Below are 24,397 nucleotides of genomic sequence, written 5' to 3' on the forward strand. Positions count from 1 at the left end.
TAGGACGCACGACCCCCATAGCCTCAGTTATGGTTTTTTCCCAGAACGTGTGCCACCAGTCTTCTGCCGGTCAGACACACAAGGCCTTGCAGAATGCAAGCTGCAATCGCAAAAGATATTCTGCAGCGGGGAAGGCAGGGAGGGAGCGATATGGAATACGTCGTCGGACCATCTCATCGAAAGAAAGTTACCAGGTAAGAAACTAACTTGTTATTCGAAGGGATTGGGCCCTCCGACGTATTCCATATCTATGACAGACTCCCAAAGCAGTACCAAGCAAGGAGGTGGGAAAGAATTTAGAATACAAATTTAGCATGCCCAATCAAATTGCAGAATAGAGAACTGCCTTGCCAAAGGCCAGATTTCGCCCTCTGATGGAATTGAGGGAGTAGTGACGTACAAAAGTATGTACTGAAGCCCAGGTGGCTGCATCACAGATGTGACGAATAGGAACTCCCCTCTGCAGGGCAGTAGACACAGCCACTCCCCTGGTAGAATGGGCCCGCAAGGCAGCCGGAGGGTCCTTACCCGCCAAGCGGTAACACTCGGAGATAGCTAAAATAATCCAACAAGACAAAGTCTGTTTCGTCACAGCTTGTCCCAAACGCTTTCCAGCGTAACCAATGAAAAGTTGATCGTCCACTCTGACCTGGGACATGCGCGAAATATAAAAGCTCAACGCTCTCCGAGGATCAAGCCTATGGAGCCTCTCCTCTTCCTTACCAGGATGTGGAGGAGGATAGAACGCCGGAAGAACAACCTTCTGGCTCAAATGAAATTCCGAAACCACCTTCGGAAGAAAAGAAGGACGAACTCTAAGGACAACCCTGTCCTTATGAAACACAGTGAAGGGTGACTTAACTGAAAGTGCCTGTAACTCACTCACTCTGCGAGCGGAAGTAACCGCAACCAAAAACACAGTTTTCAGAGTCAACAGCCTCAAAGGGCAAGAATGTAAAGGCTCAAACGGAGCACCCATAAGAAACTTAAGAACAAGGTTCAAATCCCAACCTAGCACCAGAAAAGGTGACGGAGGGAACACATTAATGAGTCCTTTCAAAAACTGCGAAATTAAAGGAATCTTAAAATAGGAACACTCCTTAGACGAGCGCTTAAATACGGATAGCGCCGCCAGGTAACCTTTAATGGTCCCCACTTGCAAGCCCCTGTGGGCCAAAGAAAGCAAAAAAGACAGAACCATGGGAATGTCACAAACAAAAGGGTCCACATTCTTAACTCTGCACCAGTCGCAGAACTTTCTCCAATGGCAACGGTACAGAGACTTTGTTGCCGGCCGCCTGGCCGAGAGCAACACCTCCATCACGTCTTCAGGGAGGTCCCAATCCTTATACCTCAATCTTTCAGAAGCCAAGCGTGAAGGTTGAGGGATCTGACCTCTGGATGTTGAACCTGACCCCCCTCCCGTTAGAGCAGATCGTCTCGGTAGGGAAGACGACATGGAGGGCAGATGGACAAGTCGAGAAGGTCCGGGTACCAGGTCCTCTGGGCCCACGCCGGAGCAATGACGATCATCCGGGAACCGAACCTCCGTAACCTCCGCAGCACTTGCGGGATGACGGGACTGGAGGAAACGCGTACAGCAGTGGGAATGACCACTCCACCACGAGCGCGTCTCCTAAGGCTCCTTTTGGAGGAAATTCCCGCGAGCAAAACCTTTCGCACTTCCGGTTGACACTGGAGGCGAAGAGATCCACTTGAGGGGTCCCCCAAAGGGCAAAGATCTCCAGGAGACCTAAGCCAGCTCCCACTCGTGAGAGATCGTGCTCTGCCTTCTCAGAGCGTCCGCCGTCTCGTTGTCGTCTCCGGCCAGATGAACAGCCGAGATCGAAACTTCCTGCTGGATGGCCCAGAACTCGAGCTGCATCGCCTCCCTGCACAGCGGAAGTGACCCTGCCCTCCCCTTTTTGTTGAGGTAGTGCAGAAAAGCCTTCACGGCTAGCCCGACGGCCCTCAGCTCCAACAGATTGATATGGAGTTTGGACTCTGACGTAGACCAACGACCGCTGACTGTCAACTCGTTGGCATGAGCTCCCCATCCCGTGAGGGATGCATCCGTCACGATCGTCACCTCCGGCCAGGGCAGCCAAAATGGGGCCCCCTTCATCAGATTGCCCTCGACGGCCACCACAGAAGGTCCCGGGCTACCGAGGGCGGCACCTGAACAGGGTCCGGCAGCCTGCCGGAGGACTGAGACCACTGGGGCTTGAGTGCCCACAGAAAAGATCTCATCCACAGATGAGCCTCTGGCACCAGAAGAATGCAGGATGCCATGAGGCCGAGCAGTCTCAAGAATTCGGACGCTGGGAGATTCTGGGCAAGCTGAAACTTGTGCACCATCTGCTGAATGTGAAGAGCCCTCACCTGAGGAGGAAAACACTGCCCCAGGGACGTGTCGAGCACTGCACCGATGTACTGGAGCTGCTGCGTTGGTGCCAAATGGGACTTCTTTAAATTGAGGGAGAAGCCCAGTCTGTGAAGGGAGTGGCAGGTGACGGACAGATGATCCAGGACTTGCTCGGGAGAGCGCCCCCTGATCAACCAATCGTCCAGGTAGGGGTAGACATGAATCCCCCCTTTCCTGAGATGCGCTGCCACCACCACCATGAGCTTGGTGAAAACCCTCGGGGCGGAGGTCAATCCGAACGGCAGGACCCGAAACTGAAAGTGCGAGTCGCCAACCGTGAACCTCAGGTACTTCTTGTGCTTGGGATGGATCGGCACATGAAAGTAAGCATCCATGAGGTCGAGAGACACCAACCAGTCCTGAAGTTGAAGGGCCTGCAGGACTTGAGAAAGAGTTACCATCTTGAACTTGTCCTTCCTGAGGAGCTTGTTCAAACCGTGCAAGTCCATGATGGGTCTCAATCCCCAGTCTTTCTTCGAATTCAAAAAATAAGGGGAATACCATCCCTTGTTCCTCTCCGATACAGGCGCCTTTCTCAGGCAGGGCTTGAATTTCCTGCGCAAGGAGCGGATCCGGACTCTACAAAGAGAGGTTCCCTGGTGGATTGTCGTGAGGCCTCTGCCGAAAAAAGGAAGACAGTAGCCGTGGGTTATGATCTCCAGAACCCACACATCCGAAGTAATGGCTTGCCAATCTACAAGATGCTGCGCCAGCCTTCCCCCAACCGGCGAACCATGGGACCTGGCCTCATGACTGAGTGGTAGCGGCTGCGGCGTTGCCTGAGGGCAAAGAGGCAACTGCCCGAGCGGCCTTGGCACCTCGAGTACCTTTGTTTCCACCTCTGGCACTCTTACGATGGCCTCTTTGACTGCCAGCTCCCCTCGCTTTACTGAAGGACGAGTAATAGCGAAAGGAACCTCCCCTCCATTGCTGTCCCCTAAGACGAAAAGGCAGAGGTTGGTGAACTGCAGCACCCAACGACTTCGCAGCAGCTTTGGAGGTCTGCAACCTCTCAAGGCTCTCGTCAGCCTTGCTGCCAAAAAGGTGCTCACCGTCAAAGGGCATGTTGAGGAGCCGGGACTGCACATCAGGAGCGAACCCAGACTTGCGCAACCACGCAAACCTGCGCATTACGGTGCTCGCCGCCATGGACCGGCTGACACAATCTGCCAAGTCCAAACCCGACTGAACGGCCTCACACATAGCATCCTTGCCACCCTGAACCATAGCAAGGAAACCATCCCGTTCGTCCCCTTCGGGAATATGATCATCCACTAATGCAACACAGTTCCACAGAGTGTGTGTGAAACGAGACAAGGCACATATGGAGTTGGCCGTCTGAAGCGCCATACCCCCCGAAGAAAACACTTTCTTCGCCCAGCCGTCAAAACGTTTGTCGTCCCTATCCGGAGGGATAGTAGGATACGACGCCTGCTTTGCCGGGGCCGTAGCCGCCTGCACCACCAAACTCTCCGGGGTGGGGTGCCTAGACAAGTAGCAGGGGTCGCTATTGGCTGGACGGTATTTTCGCGACAAAGACTTGCCCACTGCCAGGAGACTCTCCGGAGCAGTCCAAGCCGTCGCCACCCTTCTCTGCAGAGCCATATGAAAAGGCAAAACCGGGTCAGTGGGTGGACCGAGATCAAGGATTTCCGTGAGATCATCCTGAACCAACTCCCCTGGGGGAGCTGACCAACCCAAGTACTCGGTAACCCGAGACATAAGGTGCCGATATGAAGAATCGGCATGAGAGCCAGGCTCCGGCCTACAAAATTCCACCTCCTGAGAGGTGTCCAGTCCACTGGCATCATGCAGCGACTGCCGCAGGTCATCAAACTGGCTATGGCCCGAGATAAGGTCATCTGGAACCGGAACCAGGCCGCCATCAGAGCCTTCATTCCCCTCCGAAAAAATGTACTCCAGGCGGGGAGAGGAAGACCTCTGTGGACCAAAGCAGTGCCGGACCTTAGCCATAGCCTTTCTAGGGGCAAACCCCGTGCCACGGGGCCCCTCCGACACCACCGCCTCGAAAGGCGTCGAGGGCGCCAAACGAGTCGGCGTCGACAGAAAAGGCGTCGGCGTCGAGCGAATCAGCGTCGACGTCAGCTGCAGCGCCGCCAGCATCGGCGGCGTCGACGCAGTCCTCGAAGCCAGAGCTCCGAGCTTGTCTCTCGACAACCTAGGCGTCAACGACCCCCCTCGGAGGCGGAGCCTCGAGAGAAATCGTCGACGACCTCGGCACCACAGGCGTTGACATCTTCTTCGAAGACGGCACAGGATCACACGGTCTCGAACGCCTCGAGGACCGGGACCTGGCACGGGCATGGCGAGAACGGCTACCCTTGTCCTACCTCTCCCGCGAGCCGTGCCGACCACCCAAGCCTGAAACCGTATGAGAGGTGTCTCTCGACCGGTGCTGACCGACCCCACTCGGAGCCGCGGACGGACCGGTGCCCTGCGATTCAAGAATCGCTACCATCTGCTTCCCGAAGGAAGCCCATTCCTCCGGTGTCGCTTGCATGGAGGGATAAGCGACCCGCCGACGAGCGGAGTCCTCGGAAGAGGACGGGGAAGGCGACCTATGCCAGCGCTTCATGGAATGCCTCGAAGAGGCGGAGGAGTGGCGAGACCGACTCCTGGAAGGAGACCCACTGGACTTCCAACGATGACGCGGAGAGTCGCCCCTCGAGTCATCCGTCGAAAGCCCTGCAGACCTCGACTTCCGGGGCTTAGACACCCAGCCTACCGACAGCTTCTTCTTGCGTTCCCGCAAGGCCTTTGCCGTGAGCGACTGGCAGTCAACACAGTCGTCCGTATCGTGGGGCTCCCCGAGGCACCAGAGGCAGGCGTTGTGCGAGTCCGTGACCGACATCTTGGACCCACAGTCCCCGCAGTTCTTGAAGCCCGGATGCGGGGTTGAAGACGAGAAAGACATCGCCACAAACAGGTCTACACAACAAACCGAACAGGTTCAACGAACCGAGAATTGAAACAGCAAACTCCAACGAGTCGAGGCGTACCGAGATTCACGAAGCGAACATGTTCGCGGAAAAAACAGAACTGAGGCTATGGGCGTCGTGCGTCCTACTTATCACATCGGGTGACGTCGGCCGTCGGAGGAGGTCCTCGGGGACGGCGCATCGACGTCATCGACGCATCGACGCAGGACGCAGACGCCAAAGATTTTCCGGAGCAGCACAGCTGTGGACATTACCTGTCATAGATATGGAATACGTCGGAGGACCCAGTCCCTTCGAAACAGCGCTTTCTGCGATGGCGACAAGCAGGACTTCGGATAATTAATGGAGAACCCCACATCCGTCAGCAGCTGGACAGTCGTCTCAGTGTGTCTGATGGCTAACTCTCACGAGCTGAGCCACATGAGCCAGTGTTAGGCAGAATCCTGTGCAGTGCCCTTAGGGACCACTACACACAATTAAGACTACAGGTGGCAATACAAGTTTTACCTTTGGTACAAGCCTGTACTACTATGTTAAAGTGGTAGCAGTAGCGGAGCAGCCAGCCATATCTCAAGAGTATATGAGCAGTAGCAGAGATTACACAAAGGTACCACAATTACTGTGACTCAAGCAAACACTGACTCAAGGTTTCAGGTAAAAAATATAAGTCATTTATTTTTAAACCTTTTGTTATAAACACGACACTTCTATTAATTCAAAATCACACGTAAAAAAATACACTACAACCAATCAATTCACTGTGGTACACTCTAACTCAAGGTAAGTACCCTATGTTTTAATGGCTCGGTGTTGTGAAACATAAGACGTTACCGGGAATACACTTGCGATCACTTTTTGACAGTAATGACAGTTCGGTCTTACTAAACAAACACGTATCCGCGGCAAGAAATGTTACTGGGGCAAAAACACACTTAGCACCTGAGTTAACCAGAGAGAGTTGGGGGCAAAAATCCTAGGCAATACTTTTGTCAAGGCAGACAGAATCAGAGAACACTCGTTGACAGAAATTCAAGAGTCAATAGGCCGGAGCCAGTGTCAAGTGGAACCGGGTTCCTGTTGTCGAGGATCACACAGTCGGACAGTTCACAATTCAACGTAGCCAGGAGTACTTAGATACTGTCAACAGAGGAAGCAAAACTTATAAGAAGGAGGGAAGACAAGGGCAAGCCTTGGAGATGAAGAAAAGGGATTCACCCTAATTCCTAAAGTAGAACACAGTACCTTATTCAATGATTAGGCTGGTGCCACGGCAGTTGTTCCTGGTAGTTTCCTGCACACCCATGGTTCCTGGAGCTTCGGGACGAAGGAGAACGTCTGGAGGGGTCTACACCACACAGGGATGAAGCTGGCAGCAGCGACGGTGAATAAAAGGTGCGCTCCTTAAAAACAGGAGAGGCTCTTCAGATGGCTATCCGGACCACTACAGCCGTGTGCAGCAATTTCGAACAAGAAGAGGATCCTCTGGCTGTAGAAGGGGAGCTGGTTATCCCCACCTGGCTCAAGGGAAGAAGACTCCAGACTGGATCTTCTCTGGTTGTCGAAGGGTAGATAGCTCAGGACTGCAGCAGGGCTTCACCGGGACGGGGTAGTTGCAGCAGACATCTTCTTCTCCGCTTCTTTTCGGTTCCTTGTAGTTCTAGTGGCAACTCTGACTTCTAGCCCAAGAGACCTGCCTTTTATGCGAAAATCCCCCATTCACACAGCCTGGCTGTCAATCACCCAGCAGGGCGGTTGTCCAGCCACGACAACTACTTCAGCCAACCATATCAAAGTGCGACTTGGGTTTCCTAGGATAGCCTGTGCAGGGGGTGACTACACCCCTCCCTCACATTCAGACACACAGGCGCCTAGAGGAGGGCTTCTTGGTAGAAGCCCGCCAAAAGACAGTGAACAAAGAAGGCAAACCTGGTTTGCCGCGCAAAGTAAAACACAAGAAGGACTTTAACAAAAAGAAATGGTGAATAAACCCGACCGGAACCAAAAGAAAAAGTATTTGGTCAAGCGGGTTTAAGTTCGAGGCTAATATAATATTCTGAAACAATACCACGGTTATATAGTATAATCGCGGTAGAAAAGTTAGGGTAGATACCACGGCTACCAGCCAAGTCTAAATGTTAAAAGAGCGAAACAATGCTTTAGGAGATACAGATAAAAAGGGCTAAGGATTAACCCTTTCCAGTACTCCATGTAAGATGGGGTGTACTGGATCTGTGGTTAAATGATTCCGTAAAGTTAATGGTAACTTTACCCTTTTCTGGGGGACAGTAGTCAACCCCAGAAATGGAGTCGGTGGGAAGTCTAAAAGACAACCCTATGTCACAGCACTGAAGGTGCTGTGTAACACACAAAAGAAGGGGGCTACTGAAGTGGTGTACTCCAGAGTCCACAATCACAAAAACAGAGGAAATACACATGGCAAAACATGGGTAAGAGTGGGAGAAAAGCTCACACTTTTACCAAGTGAAAAAAATAAACTCCAGAAATCCAGCAAAGCTGCTGAGGGACTCACTAGGTAAAGGAAATTAACCATAAATGAGAATTCTCCCTAACACTGATGCTAGCCGGTTGATCTGTTACATCATATTTTTTCTCATATGTGTTCACTCAGGCTGCCTCTTCACGTGCGTTTGCCATGTTGATGTTAGACTGTGCTGTTAGACTAATCTATGTGTGCCAGGCGCTTTGCACCACCACTTGCATTAGCAAATTAGCATTGCATATAAACTGTACCTAGCATGGGACTTCAGTGTTTATATCTAGCCTCTACTGCTATTTCGGTACCACAACGGTATCCAGCATACCCTGAGAATTGATTGCTTTCACTGTGTGCCCATCAACCCCCTTTCAACACTGCCAGTATCATGTAACAATTGATTGCTTTCACTGTGTGCCCATCAACCCCCTTTCAATACTGCCAGTATCGTGTGACAATGGATTGCTTTCACTGTGTGCCCATCGACCCCCCCCTTTTAATACTGCCCATATCGTGTGACAATTGATTGCTTTCACTGTGTGCCCAAGGGAAATTAGCCATTGAATGAGAATTCTCCCTAACAGCCAGTCATCGAGGTACGGGTACACATATATCCCCCGTAAACGCAGATGGGCCACCACAGGAGCAAGGCACTTTGTGAACACCCTGGGGCTTACTTCAAGCCGAACGGAAGGGCCTTGAACTGGTAGTGCTGTCCCTGCACTACAAGGATAGCAACTTTCGGTGGTTCTTGTGAATGGGGACGTGGAAGTAGGCGTCCTTCAGGGCCAGCGACGTCAAGAAGTCTCCTTTTTCCAGTTGGCTGAGCACGTGTTGCAAAGTGACCATCCTGAATTTTTGGGATTTGAGGTACTTGTTCAGACGTTGCATGTTCCGAATGGACCTCCAGCCCCCGGTCTTCTTTTAGACTAAAAAGTATCTGGAATAGATTCCAGAGCCCCAGAGTCGTCGGGGGAACCAGCTCTATCACCCCTTTTCGCAGCATGGCCCATTCATCCTCCAAGAGCTGGGGGATGTGCTGCTCCTGCCGGGCCACTAGAGGTATCCGGGGACACGTCTGTTGGCACTCTAGGGTATGTCCGTGGGTGAGAGCGTCCAGCAATCATCTGTCGGTGGTGATCTTTTCCTACGCGTCCCGTCAGCTGGCCTCCCACCAGGGTGCATGGGTGAGGGCCCAACGTCCTGGCCGGTTCAGGCCTGCTTTGAGGCCGGCCTCCTCCATTGTAGGCCTGGGAACATCCTCTGAAGGCTTCCTGAGTCGTGAATCTTGAAGGTTGGCGGTACAAGGAAAAATCTTTGAACCACCTGCATGACTCTCCTCTGGAGGATTGAAATGAAGAGCGCAGTGTTGCTGGAGTGCACCCAGGGCACGGGCCATCTCTGTATCCGCCTTGATGGACTGCAGGGACTCGTCGACGATCTTCTCAAAAAGAGTATCTCAGTCGAAAGGCCTGTCCGGCACCCTCGCCTGGACTTCCTGGTCGAAATTCGTGGCCTTCAACCAGCCCTGACGACAAAGGCAGACACTGTTCCCCATCTGCCAGAACCCTGTGTCTGCAATGTACAACACCACCGTGATGGGGTGATCCGACACTACCTCTCCCTCCTGGAAGAGGGTGATCGCCTCCATCCTCTTGTCATCAGAGAGGAACTCCAGAATCGCGCCCAGCTTATACCACAGCTCCCGGTCGTACCTGGATAGGATTGCCAGTGCGTTAGCCACCTTGATGGTGGACGTTGCAGTGTAAAAGTCCTTCCTTCCCATGGCGTCCATCTTCTTCCCCTCGCTGTCCGGAGGTACTGAGGACGTCGAGGCCGGGTTATCCGACCGTATCCTCACGGCTGCCGACACCACTGAATGCGGCGATGGTTGCGACCTCAGACACTTAGGTGCGGATTCTGGCACCCGTTACTTCTCCTCAAGCCTATCCAATTTGGCCAGAGCCGTGCAAGGGTTCTTCAAGAGGGCCAGGCCCTCCTCGTACACATTGTCCAGAAAGGGCACTGCCATGCTGGTCTTTCTCTTGGCCTCGCGCCTCTGGTACAGGAAACCCTCCTTCTTGGTTTCCTTCGGCACAAGCTGGAAAAGCACAGAGGCTTTGATGACCATGGAATGGAACGACCCCCCCTCATCTGGTGTGGACGCCCTCGGCTGAAGAGAGCCGCCGCCCGCTGTGATGGTATTGTTGTCATTCGTCGCTGTGGCTGTATCCGTCCCTGTGTTCGGGTTCATCGGAGGGAGGTTGCCCAAGAAACGGATGTGGAGGCTGAAACCGGGGCATCGGATGACACTTCCTCTTCTTTGCCAAAGGCTGATCAGGGATTTGGGGGTGCATCGGAACCGGGCGCTGCGGCATCCTCTTCTGGATCTCAGACACCAAAGTGTGGAGGGTCGACAGGCTGTCCAGAGATACATCCCTCAGGTGAGCTGGCGTGATCGGAGTACTAGGCCCAGCGCCGTTGTCGGTGTTACAGTCCTCCTCCTCCACGTCCTTGTGGACTGTGTTTAAGGACTACAGGTCCTCATCGTCTGTGGACGAAACCTCCATGTCCTGGGGCTGATCTGGGACTTCCTTGCCCCTTTCCACCCTGAGGGGTGGAGACGGGCTCAGAGACGGCATCCTCATCTCCGGCGTGCCAGCAGACTTAGCCAAAGTCACTGCGACGGTTTCTCGCCTCGGAGGCAAAGACACTTTCGGCACTATGGTGGTTACCTTTACGGGGTCAGCCCATTTCATCTTCGTGAGAGGAGTCCCCACCAGCTCTATCGTCGACAGACTTCTCCTTGGGCCTTCTTAGGCAGTTCAGCCGTCTTCTCATCCATCCTTGGCGTATCAGGCTTTTCCTGCAACTTAGCTAGTTTGAACGATTCATTTTTCGAGCAGGCAGTCGATCGGTGGCTGGTGATGGAGGCCGATGGTGATGTCGATTATGCCCTGTCCATCACGGGAGCCGCTTGGGTGGCGACCCCGATGGAACCGGACTTGCAGTGCTTGGCCATGTCTTGTGCCGCTGCGGATGAGGCGCACTCAAAGGACTTAGAACCCCGCTCCTCAGACCAACCGGTTCTGGGTGAGACATGACCCTGCTTGGAGCACAGAATGGAACTTTTTTCGTCAAAAAACAGAAAAACGTAGAAGTAGCTAGAGGACTCCCAACACTGAAGCGTATGGTACAAATCTGAAGATGGCTGCCAGAGGAGGGGCTTAGGGAGAGGACTCTCATTGGATGGGGGCAGTATGATCCAGTTTACAGTGATTGTTTTAAAGGGGACATACAGTTTAGTTTGTAAGTGAAAGTGAAAATGTTTTTCCTTTAACCAAGGATTCCTGGCGTGACGACGGGGAATACTCATGAGCATGTGAATCCATGCCAGATTCCATGCTGGAGAGCCACATGTTCACTAATGGTGTAGACATTAGGTACTCACAGATACACAAATACAAAGTACATCACAACAGGTTATGAACAGTATTTCTAACAAAGTGGTGCCTCACAAATTCCAGAGAAGTATCTTTCTAGTAGGAGCACATGGGTTTCTTCCGGCAGCCACTCAAGACCCAGCAACAAACATGATATGTGTTCCTATGGGGAAACCCTTAGACGATTCCTATAGTTTAAGTTTTTGAATTAATTTTAAACAATACATACATTCTATGGACTCATCTCAAAATAAAGATTCCATTGTCCAGGCAAGAGGAGACCACGGACACCACCATGTCTTTAAAGCATTATACTGATAACACAGGCTGAGCTTTCCCGATCTCTGCATTTCACAAATGCAACAAAATAGGTTATGAGTTTGGATTTCTTTTTAAAAAATAATTGAACTCCTAGCAGGTAAAAGATTTTTTAAAAGATCTTGGATTAATGGCACAACTGACCTGCTTAGCATAAGAAAAAAGAAAGTCTTTCATCCCACCCATTTATTGTTACTCACCTGCTGCCTGTCATGGTGTAAGGGACACTCAATAACTTTAGGTCGCTGAAGATGAAGATCCAGAGGTTTTTCACACCAGGGCAAGTTTCTGAGTCGAACAATATCTCCAGGTTAAAGTCCCTGTCAATCACTGAGACTACATGAGCCAGGAATGGGGTAGTAACAGCTTGGATGCGCCTCCAAAGGGTATGCCTTCAAACATGAATAAAAACAAAAAAAACAACACAACCAAGGGAGAAGTAAGCAGATCAATTAAGGAAATGAAACCGGTGAGAGAAAAAAGGGAAGTATCGTAAAAATGGAAGAAAGTGGAAAAAGTTGAGACATGAAATAGATGGATATAAAATAGACAACTGAGAAGAAAAAATAGAAAAGTGAAAGGAAGGAAAAATAAAGAATAAAAAGGAGTAAATCAAGAAAAAAGTAAACTAGCAAATGTATAGCAAGAGAGGATGGCAGACAAGTAAAAATACAGGAAGTGACTAGAAACTAATCAAAGGAAAGTGTAACAAGAGTTAAGTTCAAATAAACGATAAATATAGCAAAGAACTATGAAAGTGAGATAGAAAGTGGGAGGAAAATGAGAAGCAGAGTACAGATTACAAAAGTAAATTAACCATCACTTTCATGTTCCAAAAAGAATGCATTCCTAATAAAGGAACATCCAATTTGACAGGCAGTTGTTTATATTTACAGCCTGCACTTGAAGGTTCATTAAACTATATCATTTCTAAACTTAATAAAACTATGTTATTTTAAGTCAGATGTTTTGTAGCCAGCGGTCTAATATATGCTCCCTGGAGTACCTGAAAGTGCCAGCTTCATGCAGGGCATCTGGGTTGGATGCCTCTTTTATAACCCATTCGCTTGCATGCATGCTACTGTCTTCTTGTTTCTTTAACAGGTCAAAAAGACGCTCCTTCATAAATCCAAGGAATGCAGCTGGAAGAAAGGAACACACATTTTCACCAATTGTAGCTCGAGATTGAGATAACTATGAACCTTTATACAAATTAAGGTTCAGATAAATATAAATACTTAAATAATACACTTTGTACTCATGCAATACCAATCAAATAATGGCAAAAATATATATACTTTGTGTGGTACCACTTAATACTCAATTCATTAATAATGCAGCAACTGCTTAAAGAATGTGAATTTCTAAGCTAGGTGTTATGTTATGATAACAAAACTTATTGAGCACACGTACGCCCCAATCCATCTTGGCGCTGGTAGCAAGATAGACAATTTTAGGGATGGAACTACATTTTTAGAATAGTGTTTTGAGTAGCTGTGGGAAGACGAGGTGATCAGCAATACCCTATAGCGCAAGAGGAAGGTCATTCCAGGCTTTTGTGGCTGCCACTGAGAATGCACTACCTCCTGCTCGGGCAAGTCGATAGCGAGGGACTGCTACCAGAAGAGCAGACTGGGAGCGCAGAGATCGATTTGGCACATAGCGTGAACATTTTGATTGCAGGTATTCAGCTCCAAAGCCATGGAAGGCTTGGTGCACCATACACATGGACTTAAAAGAAATCCGGTCTGCAACAGGCAGCCAGTGCATTTTCCTTAACAATGGAAGCATGTGGGCTCCAAAAGGAGGGTGAATAATAGCCCTGGCAGCCGCATTTTGCAGTAGCTGTAGTCGCTTGATCAGGTAACAAGGTTGAGCCAGGTAAAGAGTTACAGTAGTCTAGTACACTGAGGACCAAAGCTGCAACCAGCAGAGCCTGGCAAGCTACAGGAATGAAAGGAAGAACTTTTCGGAGAAAGCAGAGCTTGAAGTGGCTGGATTTGCACACCATTGCCACCTGCTCATCCATGGAATGGATTTAACCCCCATGTTTCTGACAGACATTACCGGGGTAGGAAGTGGGCCAAGAGAAGAGGCCCAGAAATGACTGGTTCAAAATAGGTGGAGAGATGTAGTACCACAATTAAGACCTCTGTCTTACTACCGTTCAGCTTTAGCCAATTTGTCCTCATCCAGGTCCCCAAATCCTCGAGACATTTTTTGAGGTGAACCAGAAGTCTCAGATTGATTAAGGTCCAGACAGACCAGAATTTGGGCCTCGTCCCTGTACGAGTAATAACGGAACCCATAAGATTGGATAAGGAGCAAGAGGTGTCTAATATAGACATTGAACAGGATAGGGGATAGTGCAAACCCCTGAGGGACCCCACAGATTATAGGGACTGCATCAGAGCAAAAGGGGGGTAGAGAGACTGATTGAGATCGATCGGCCAAAAAGGCCTTGAACCAGTTTAAGACTTGGCCAGAAAGGCCGGCCGTAGAGAGACTGGTGATCAGGGTAGAATGGTCAACTGTGTCGAACGCAGCTGAAAGATCTATCAACAGAACTGCTACGACACCCCCCCCCCCCCCCGATCAACCAAGAGCACCAAGTCGTCTAGTACTGAATTCAATACAGATTCACTCCCTCTCCCAGGTCTGAACCCGGACTGGAACAAATCAAAATAGCAGCAAGACTCCAAGAAATTAGACAAGGGAGCAGAGACAAGTGCTTCCAAACCCTTCATCAGGAACGGAAGACGGGAGATGGGACGATAATTGGCCAGGACCTCGGGATCCAAAGAGGGCTTTTTTAACAGAGGAACGACCAGTACATGCTTCAAAGAAGGTGGAATCACTCCGGTGTAATTGCATAGATTAAGGAAGAAAGGCAGGTTAGTTTCAGAACATAGGCATTACACTTTCTTTAGACTTCAATGGTCATACTGTGTGAGGATCCCCCCCATATGGGCAACATATAAGGGAAACCTTAGGGTGTACCTTATCTGGTCTATTGCAGCTGCGGGGGGGTCAGCAATGTGGGGCGGACTTGCAGTTTTCTCATTATTTGATGTTTTATTTTAAACAGCAAATGAAAAGAAAACCTAACTACGACTACTCTTATCAGGGAATTCCCTACATAGTCTAGGATCTAAGGGACAATCTCCTAGCATACACAAAACTGGCCCTCACACTAAATAATAAAACAATCAAAGCAAAGCATAAACAACATAAGATTTAATTTACTTACCTGTAACTATTGTTCTCCAGCATGGGTCTGGCATGGATTCACATGCTCATGAATATTCCCTGTCGTCAGGCCGGGAATCCTTGGTTAAAAAAAATAGAAAACATTTTCACTTTCACTTACAAACTGTCTTTCTCCTTTAAACCAATCACTGAGCTCTGGGTCACACTACCCCCAGCCAATGACTGCCGTCTCCCTAAGCATCCCCCGCTGGCAGCCATCTTCAGATTTGGTAGCACGTAAAGTGGCAATATGACCAAGAAGAGCCGCCGAGGGGTAGGAGGGAGGGCTCGCATGTGAATCCTTGCAAGACCCATGCTGAAGAAATTAACAGTTACTCACCGTAGGGACTACCGTACTCTTAGTCTACAGTCCCCTTTCCTCCATACTGTACGGGCGTCCCTCGCGAGGGACAGGAAACGGAACATTTTTCACCAGAAAAATATCTTCTTCCCCTTTAAATTTAGAGGCGCGCGAGGGCGCTGTCCTGGGAGCATACGCTCCCCTGACTCCGCCCCCCATGCCACTCCTCAGTCCCCATTGACGCGCCGACAATGATAGGCATTGCATAATGACACCAGTATTATTAGGGGGGAGGATGGTGGAACATATGGAAGAAAGGGGACTGAATATGTTAGTCACTACGGTGAGTAATTGTTAATAACACTTACGTCCCGTCCCCTTTCCTCCATACTGTATGGTCTCTTACAACTGAATGTAGCCCCGGAGTGGAGAGGTGCCCCTCCTTAAGAACACAGGTTTCTTAGTACCGCCTGCCCGAATGCCGTGTCTGACCTAGAGGCGGAGTCAAAACAGTAGTTTTTACAGAAAAACAAAGGGGTGACCAGGAAGCCGCCCTGCTGATGACCTGCCACGGCACAGCCATTGGAACGCGATGGCCGTGGTCTTGGCTCTGACCGCATGGGCATGTAAGTTAGCTGGCACTGGTTTGTGATGCCCCTCATAGGCCTCCTTGATGGCAGCAATCATCCCCTTGCTATGGAGGCCTTGGATAACCTGGCCTTGACCCACCGAAAGTGACAAACAAGGCGTCCAGTATATCCGCGTTGAGATGGAAGGAGGAGGTCACCTTGGGTAGGAAAGCAGGGTGTGCCTGCAGGACGACCTTGTCCCAGTGAAAAGTGTTGTAGGGTTCTGTTGCCACCAGAGCCTGGATCTCGCGGACACTACGGGCTGAGGTGAGGCCCACAAGCAGAGCGGTCTGTATGGTGACAAGCCTGATGTCCGCGGGCACCGTAGACTCAAAAGGTTTGTGCGCCGAGTTGCCCAACACAACATTAAGGTCCCACACCGGGTGTGGCTACCTTATAGGGGTGTAAAGCCCGTGGAGGCCCGCCAGTTGCACCATTTACTCTTATATTGGCTCCTAGTTGCCTTGCTTCTAGCGCCCTGGATGATCTCTAGGTTAGCCTGAGATATGCTTAAGTGTTTCAGCGGGACCTGCTCAGGAGCCACGCTGCAAGGGCGAGCTTGAGAGCTGGGCCTAGCAGTAGGTGAATGGGTGGTCTGTCCGAAAGGCTGAGGAGCTCGGAGAACCACGGTCTGGCCGGCCACCAGTGAGCTATCAAAATGATGCTGAGGTACCGGGATGCCTTTATCTTTAAGATCACCCTGTGGACTCGGGGTGTGGGCATGGAAGGCAGATGCCGTCATGTCGTTCCATTGGATCTGGAATGCGTCTCCCAGTTAGCCAGAGCCCATGCCCCTGCCAGGAGGCGCGCTGTTGGCTTTTCCTGCTGTCCCGGGAGTGTTAGGGAGAATTCTCATTCTATGGCTAATTTCCCTCACCTAGTGAGTCCCCCAGCAGCTTTGCTGGATTTCTGGAGTTTATTTTTCCACTTGTTAAGAGTGTGAGCATTTTTCCCCACTCTTAAATGTGTTTTGCCCGGTGTATTTTTACTGTTTGTGTAATAGTGGGCTCTGGAAGACACCACTCCATGAAACCCACTTTTCATGTGCGTTTCCCAGCACCTTCCGTGCAGTAACACAGGGTTGTCTTTGAGACTTCCCCCTGGCTCCATTTTCTGGGGCTGTCTTTGAGACTGTCCCCCAGAAAACAGGTAAATCTGCCATTTACTTTAGTCATTTTAAAACTACAGACCCAGTACACCCCATTTTACGACATGGAGTACTGGAAAGGGTTAATTCCTATCCCTTTTTGTCTGTGCCTCTCTGAGCTTTGTTTTGCTCTTTTAATATTTAGACTTGGCTGGTGGCAGTGGTATCTACCCTAACTTTTCTACCGCGATTATATTATATAAACGTGGTACTGTTCCAGGCTATCATATTAGCCTCAAACATAACCCACTTGACCAAATACACTTTCTTTTGGCTCCGGTCGGGTTTCTTCACCATTTCTTTTTGTTAAAGTCCTTCCTGTATTTTACTTTGTGTGGTAAACCAGGTTTGCCTTCTTTGTTCACCGTCTTTTGGCAGGCTTCTCTCAAGAAGCCATCCTTATGGTGCCTGGGTGTCTAGGTGGGCTGAATGTGAGGGAGGGGTGTAGTCACCCCCTGCACTGGGTATCCTAGGAAACCCAAGTCACACTTTGGCATGATTGGCTAAGGTGGTTGTCCGGGCCAGACAACCACCCCTGCTGTGTGACTGACAGCCAGGCTGTGTGAATGGGGGATTTTCGCATAAAAGGCAGGACTTTTCGGCTGGAAGTCAGAGTCGCCACTGGAACTGCAAGGAACCGAAGAGAAGCGGAGAATCAGACAGCTGCTGCAACTACCGAGTCCCGGTGAAGCCCTGCTACAGTCCTGAGCTATCTACCCTTCAATGACAAGAGAAGATCCAGTCCTAAATCTTCTTCCCTTGAGCTTGGTGGGATCAACAAGCTCATCTTCCACAGCCAGAGGATCCTCTTTGTGGTCGAAATCGCTGCACACTGCTGTAGTGGTCCAGATAGCCATCTGTAGAGCCTCTCCTGTTTTTAAGGAGCGCACCTTTTATTCACCGTCGCTGCTGCTGGCCTCATCCCTGGTTAGTGCAGATCACTCCAGACGTCGTCCTTCTTGTCTCCACGACTGAAGCTCCAGGAACCGTGAGTTTGCAGGAAACTACCAGGAACAACTGCCGTAGCACCAGCTTCTTCAAAGAATAAGGTACCATGTCCAGCTTCGAGGAACTAGGGTGAACCCTTTTCTCCTCATCCAAGGCTTGCCCTGGTCTTCCTTCCCCTCTTATAACTTGTGCTTCCTCTTTTGACAATATCCAAGTACTCCTGGCAATCTTCAATGGTGAACTATCTGTGTGATCCTCGACAACAGCAACCCGGTTCCACTTGACACTGGCGCAGGCTTATTGACTTTTATCTTCTTGTCAGAAAGTGTTCTCTGATTCTGTCTGCCTTGACAAAAGTATTGCCTATGATTTTTGCCCCCAACTCTCTTTTGTTAACTCAGGTGCTAAGTGTGTTTTAACTCCGGTAATATTTCTTCCCACGGATACGCATATCTTTAGTAAGACTGAACTGTCATTACTGTCAAAAAGTTATTGCATATGTATTCCCGGTAACGCCTTTTGTTTCATAACACTGGTCTGTCAAATCATAAGATACTTACCTTGAGTTGTTCTGCACACAGAGAATTGCTTGTGTGTAGTGTATTTTACGTGTGGTTTTAATAGAAGTGAAGTGTTTTGCAAACAGATGGTCTAGAAATAAATGTACTTTTACTTTTCAACCAAAAACCTTGAGTCAGTGGTCAGTGTTTGCTTGAGTCACAGTAATTGTGGTCCTTTGTGTAATTCCTACTACTGCTCATTTGCTCTTGAGATAAGTCTGGCTGCTCCCCTACTGCTACCACTTTAACAGTGTAGTACAGGCTTGTACCAAAGGTGAACTTGTATTACCACTTGTAGTCTTAATTGTGTGTAGTGGTCCCTAAGGGCACTGCACAGGATTCTGCCCAACAGGGAGGCCAAAAGATCCACCTGGGGCTGCTCCCATCTGAGGAAGATAGCCACTCGTAATTTTAAGCCCCCAGTCTGCTCAGACAGTCCTCTTCCAGGTTGGATTTCCCCAGGAGGTGGACAGCCATGAGTTAAATGTCATTCTCCAGAGCCCATTCCCACCTGCCAACTGCTTCTGTGCCCCCCTGCTTGTTAACATAGTACATGCTGGTGGAGTTGTCCGTCTGGATAAGAACTGACTTGCCCTCGATAAGAGGGAGAAAGGCTTTGAGAGTCAACCATATGGCCTTCAAGTCCGAAGTAACTGTGACCTGAGGGGCTGGCTTCTGGAAGGGCTTGCTCTGCCTCAGGTTGAATTCCGCGGACCCCAAGTGGAGGTCAGAGAGGTGAAAGGGCGGAATTTTGACTGGCTCTTGGGAGCCTTTCTCCCGATTCCATGAGTCTGCGAAGTGCAGCTGTAACCTCCACCTCCTGCGTCATGTGTGGGGCACGGCCATAAGGACCGCTGCCATAAGCCCCCGAGGTTACCGGCCTGAAGATGAAGTGAGCTGTAGCTCTCTTAATGGCCGCAATCTTGTCCTCAGAGGGAAAGACTCTGACAGAGTGTGCATCTCAGATGAGGCACAAGAACGTAAGGATTTGCGTGGGCTGCAGCAGAGACTTCTTGAGATTGATAGTGAACCCTAGAATGTGTTCCTCAGTGTAGAGGCAGTACTGAACCGCTTCCGGAGAGGTAGCCCGGACGAGCCCGTCGTCCAGGTATGGGTAGACGTGGTGGCCCTGGGCCCTGAGGAGGGCTGCCATTGCATTTATCAACCTGGTAAATACCCATACCCTGGGAGCCAGGTTGAGGCCGAAGGGCAGCACCTTATATTGTAAATAAAGCCCCTGATCCTAAAGCGCAGTAAGGAAAGTTGCAGCTGCCAAATAAGGACGTGTAGGTAAGCGTCCTTCTGATCCAGGGAGCACATCCGGTCTCCCCTGTCCAGTGTTTCCGCAATAAGAGCTGGCGTAACCATCTTGAATTTTTGCAGAGGGAGGGAGAGATTGAGGGTGGAAAGGTCCAACACAACTCTCCGGCCAGTTTGGTTCTTCTTCTGTTTGGCAAAGATCCCGGAATAAAAGGCCAAGCCTCACTGGGAGGTTGGGACTTCTTCCACAGCCTGGCTCACGCCGAGCGCCCGGATCTCCGCCAGCAGAGTTGCTGTCCCCAACTGTGGGAGCAGAGTGGAGGAGGGAGGAGGATAGGAAGGTACCGGTAGGCGGTACCCCGTGGAGACTAGAGAGGATCTAGGGGTCTGAAAAATTCGGGCGCCAAAATTGCACATGAAAGGCATGCCTGCCCCCGCCTGAGACACGTGGACCCGAAGGGATGAGTCATGCCTTTTTTCCCTCTGAGGCTGATGCAGAGGAGGGGGATTGGAAAAATCCCTTGCCCCCCCCCTTTTTGTTTCCTACGATGCTGACTCAGAGAATGGTCCGGTTGTCTGGACCTCCGTTCTTGGAGGACTTGGAACCCGCCAAACGCCCGCACCTTGTCTGAGTGTTGCTGCAACTGGGTGTAGGCCTTCCCCATGGCTTTTGTAAGAATAGAGAAAGACTTTGCGGTTTGCATGCTGTTCTTTTTATCAAATTCCTCATCCCTGGTGGAGTGGAAGAGGTCACTGCCCTCGAAGGGAAGGTCCAATATGAGTTCCTGGACAACAGCATTAAACTTAGTAGCCCGGAGCCAGGCCGTCCTTCTCATGTCCATGGCAATGCAGATGGCCCGGGCAGAAGTATCAATGTGGGTTACGGTGGACTCCATAATGTCCTGACTACCAGCCTTGATTCTCCGAGTCCCGCCTTGAAGCGCGCTTGGCTCTGTGCCGGACGTTCTGGGAGCAAGTCTGCCATTTCTCGCCAGAGCCCTTGGTTAGCAGCTGCCAACATGGCATCTGCGTTGGCCTGCCGCAGGTTTAAGGAGGCGTTGGAGTACAGCTTCTTCCACTAAGACTCCAAGATCATCTCCTCCTTGCCTAGCAGCGTCGAGGACGAGGTCGCCGAGGATGACTGAGGCTTGGAATAGAGTGACGCTGGAGCTATCACAGAAGAGTGTGGTTGAGGATGCTCTGAAAGCAAGAGTGTGTCCCCCACCATCTGCCTGTACTTGGCATCAAGGAGCTGAGTGACAGGCCGGGCCACCCTTTCTTGGCCAGAGCATCTACGTCTTTCTGCATCAGGATCCCCGTTTTGGTAGGGGGTCTTAGGGTGAGGACTTCTGCTAAGACCCCCTCCTTGGGCTGCTCTACCTCGGGCTGAGGAAGGCCCAAATACTCTGCCAAACCTGTAATGCATTCCTGGAAGGCCCTGGCTGAAGATGGTGTGTTGGTGTCCTTCTACCCGTCCGTGTCCGCCAGGCTCAGGGGGTCCGGAGCTGGTGGGGGAGTGCTGGGCGCCGTGGGCCGTGGGCTGTGGAGTGGAGACCGGAGCCGGTAGCTGCTGAAGAGGCTGGTGTGGAACCGCCTGTACTGTGGGAGGGCAGGGAAGCAGGAATCGGAAGTGCCGGCTGAGGCAGCGGCATCTGCGCTGGGGCCTGTGGCACCAGAGCCATCAGAGGAATGACTATGGGTGCCACTGGGGTGACCTGAGGGAGCATGTCCCTGAAGAAGTGGCAGGTGATATTGATGGAGTGGCTGGGGGCAGCTGGGACCGGGGGCACACTCTGCCTGGGGTGCAGGGGAAACCTGCTCCGCAAGAGGGGGTATTGAATGAGTAAGCATTTTGACTGGCCCGGCGGACATTTTGACGAGCTGCGTGCCATGTGCCGAAGTCGTGGTGCCTAGCTCACTGGAACCAGCCCGTCCAAGACGCTTGGTGTTGGAACAACAGGCCTATCTAGCACCTCAGGCCGTGACCTAGAAGGCATATGCCCTCGGCAGAGCTTCCAGTAGTGCTGCATGAAGGCGGCCCCTCGGACATGATGCAGGTACTAGGACATTGCCTCTCGGGAGTAACCCTGTAAAAGAACCTTGTGGTCCCTCAGCACTGACACAGGGAGGATCCGGAGACCCTCGGCCGTGAGACCGGTAGCTGGACTAGCCTCGGTACATGTCCCGGTACTAGGGAGTTGCCCCTGGGGAGTAATCCCGGTATTGCAGGCAGAGACCTGGTGGGCGTTTCGCCCTCTGCGGATCTGCCGGTAGTACTGCATATAGTCACACCCTCAGACATGTTGCCGATACTAGGTCTGCACCCGAGGGGCCACGCCCCGGTAAGAGAACCTTCTGGTCCCTCACTACTGTCACCGGGAGGATTCACTGACCCCTTGGCCTACCGGCTGGTAGCAGTCTTGGCCTTGGTACTTGTGCTGGTATGAGAACCTGAGCGGTTCCTCCCGCACGGGCGAATTCTTGGAAGGAGTAACCCTTGCAGGGTGTGCTGGAAAAGAGTGGCCCTACCTTGGGCCTGGATCGATGAAGACCCTCTGGTCCTCTAGAGGCGATCTCTGAATGAGCTCCCTCCTCCTGACTAGTATGTCTTCAGAGACCTCGCGGAAAGCGCGTTGCACCAGTACGAGCTTCCCAGCGGTGGTCAGGGCCAAGGCAACGTAGGCATAGGGCATGGAGGTCTGAAGTTGGAAAGAGCCTGTCGCAGGATGGACACCTGAGGACCGAGTATGTGAATGATAAAAAGACAAAAAGACAGAAGAGAAGTAGTATCCGAGCGTGGAATTACATGGCCGAAGCTAAACCCAGGAGCACTGGTGAATTCGGCCCGTTCGTGTTGACGTGGAAAAGGGAACTGGGGAGTGGCACTGCAGCGCAGAGTCAGGCGAGCGCATGCTCCCAGGTCCGCGCTCCTGTGCGCCTCTAAATTTAAAGGGGAAGAAGATTTTTTCTGCTGATAAAGATTCCGTCTCTTGTCCCTCACAAGTAAGGCCCGTACAGTATGGAGGAAAGGGGGCGGGACTGTTAGGCAGAATTATATGCAGTACCCTTTTGGAACACCACACACAATTAAGACTACAAGTGACAGTACAAATTCACCTATGGTACAAGCCTGTACTACACAGTTAAAGTGGTAGCGATGGCTGAGCAGCCAGACTTATCTCAAGAGTAAGTGAGCAGTATCAAATAGTTACACAGAGGACAGCAATTACTATGATTCAGGCAAACACTGACTCAAGGTTTTCAAGTAAAAGGATATACATTTATTTCACTCTTCAGTTGTATAACATTACACTATTATAAGCAGTCTAAAAATCACACTCTTAATACACCACACCACTCCCAATAAGATCCAGACAAGTTAAGCTCACAAAATGAAGTGGGAGCAAGATGGTACTCCAGCAATTTAGAAGGGAGGGAAAAACAAAGCTAATAGAAATTGAACCACACCAACAGGTAAGTACCCAGGGCAATTGAGCAAGAGGAACTACAGTGATAGAATCAGGTGGAAAAGGCTTAGGGCCAAAGTCAATGGGTCAAAAGTCTTTTGCTCAAGATCACACGGTTCATGGTAGGTCGCAGTAAAGTTCGTGCCACGGATTCCGGACGAGGTGGGTTGGCAGAAAAGTTAGTTCAAAGAAAAGAGAAGAACAAGCCCTCGGTTTAGAGAAAGATTTCGAACACTTTCATCGCGGCTGAACGAAACGAACAACCGGATTTGCACAGTACCTTAAAACGGAGAGGAAGCTGTAGAGCTGAGGCGGACGTTCCTGGTAGTTCCTGCAGGCTCAAGGTTCCAGAAGCGACTGTCCGACTGACAAGAAGTAGGAAGACTGGAGGGTTCTGCACTAACCAGGGAAGAAACCAGCAGCACAGCAAAGCAACAAATAAAGGGTGCGCTCCTTAAAACTCAAGCAGGGTCCGACCTTCCTGGCTATCCGGCCCACTGTAGCTCTATACAACAAATTCGACCAGGGGTCCTGGCTTGAAGTTTGGGCGAACTGGTTGGTCCCACCAGCTCAAGCGAAGAAGTTTCCTGGAAAATCTTCTCTGTCGTTGGATTCTGAAGATTCAGACCTGCAGCAGGGATTCACCGGGCGGTTCAGTCGTTGTAGGGGTCCTCTTCTGTCAGCTCCTCGTTGGTTCTTTCGTTCCAGTGGCGACTCTGCCTTTCCAGTCCCAGAGACCTGCTTTTTATGCAGTTTTCCCCCATTCATACAGCCTGGGTGTCAAATCAGACAGCAGTGTGGCTGTCCTGGCAAGGACAGTCACCCAGCCAATCAAACAGGAGTGTGACTTGGGTTACCAAGGGAACCCATGGCAGGGGTCCTAAGACCCCTCCCTCACATTCTGCCTACCTAGACTCTCAGGCGCCTTAAGGAGGGCTTCTATGCAGAAGCCAGCGAAGAGACAATGAACAAAGGGACCAAACCTGGTTTGGCGCACAGAATAAAACACGAGAAAGACTAAGAAAAAGAAATGGCAACTAAACCCAGCCGGTGCCGATATAAAATATATTTGGTCAAGCGGGTTTATGTTCAAGGCTAATATAATAGCCTAAAACAATACCATGGTTATATAAGATAACCGCTGTATGAAAAATACGGTAGTTACCACTTCCACCAGCCAAGTCTTGATGAAAAGG

General features: G+C 50.7%; 1 protein-coding gene across 3 annotated transcripts in view; it reads right to left on the reverse strand.

Moving 5' to 3' along the window:
- RNF213 (ring finger protein 213) overlaps positions 1–24,397 on the reverse strand; it is a 3,248,263-nt gene that overhangs the window by 969,722 nt on the left and 2,254,144 nt on the right. For all 3 annotated transcript variants that reach the window (XM_069655189.1, XM_069655190.1, XM_069655188.1), the window contains exons 34-35: positions 12,647–12,782; positions 11,841–12,032 (exon numbers count right to left, since the gene is read on the reverse strand). In XM_069655189.1, coding sequence (XP_069511290.1) covers positions 11,841–12,032; positions 12,647–12,782 — 328 coding nt within the window. The remainder of the gene's footprint in view (positions 1–11,840; positions 12,033–12,646; positions 12,783–24,397) is intronic.

Source organism: Ambystoma mexicanum, chromosome 3q (genome assembly GCF_040938575.1).
Source record: "Ambystoma mexicanum isolate Mex_15411 chromosome 3q, UKY_AmexF1_1, whole genome shotgun sequence".
In the NCBI taxonomy this organism is placed as follows: domain Eukaryota; kingdom Metazoa; phylum Chordata; class Amphibia; order Caudata; family Ambystomatidae; genus Ambystoma; species Ambystoma mexicanum.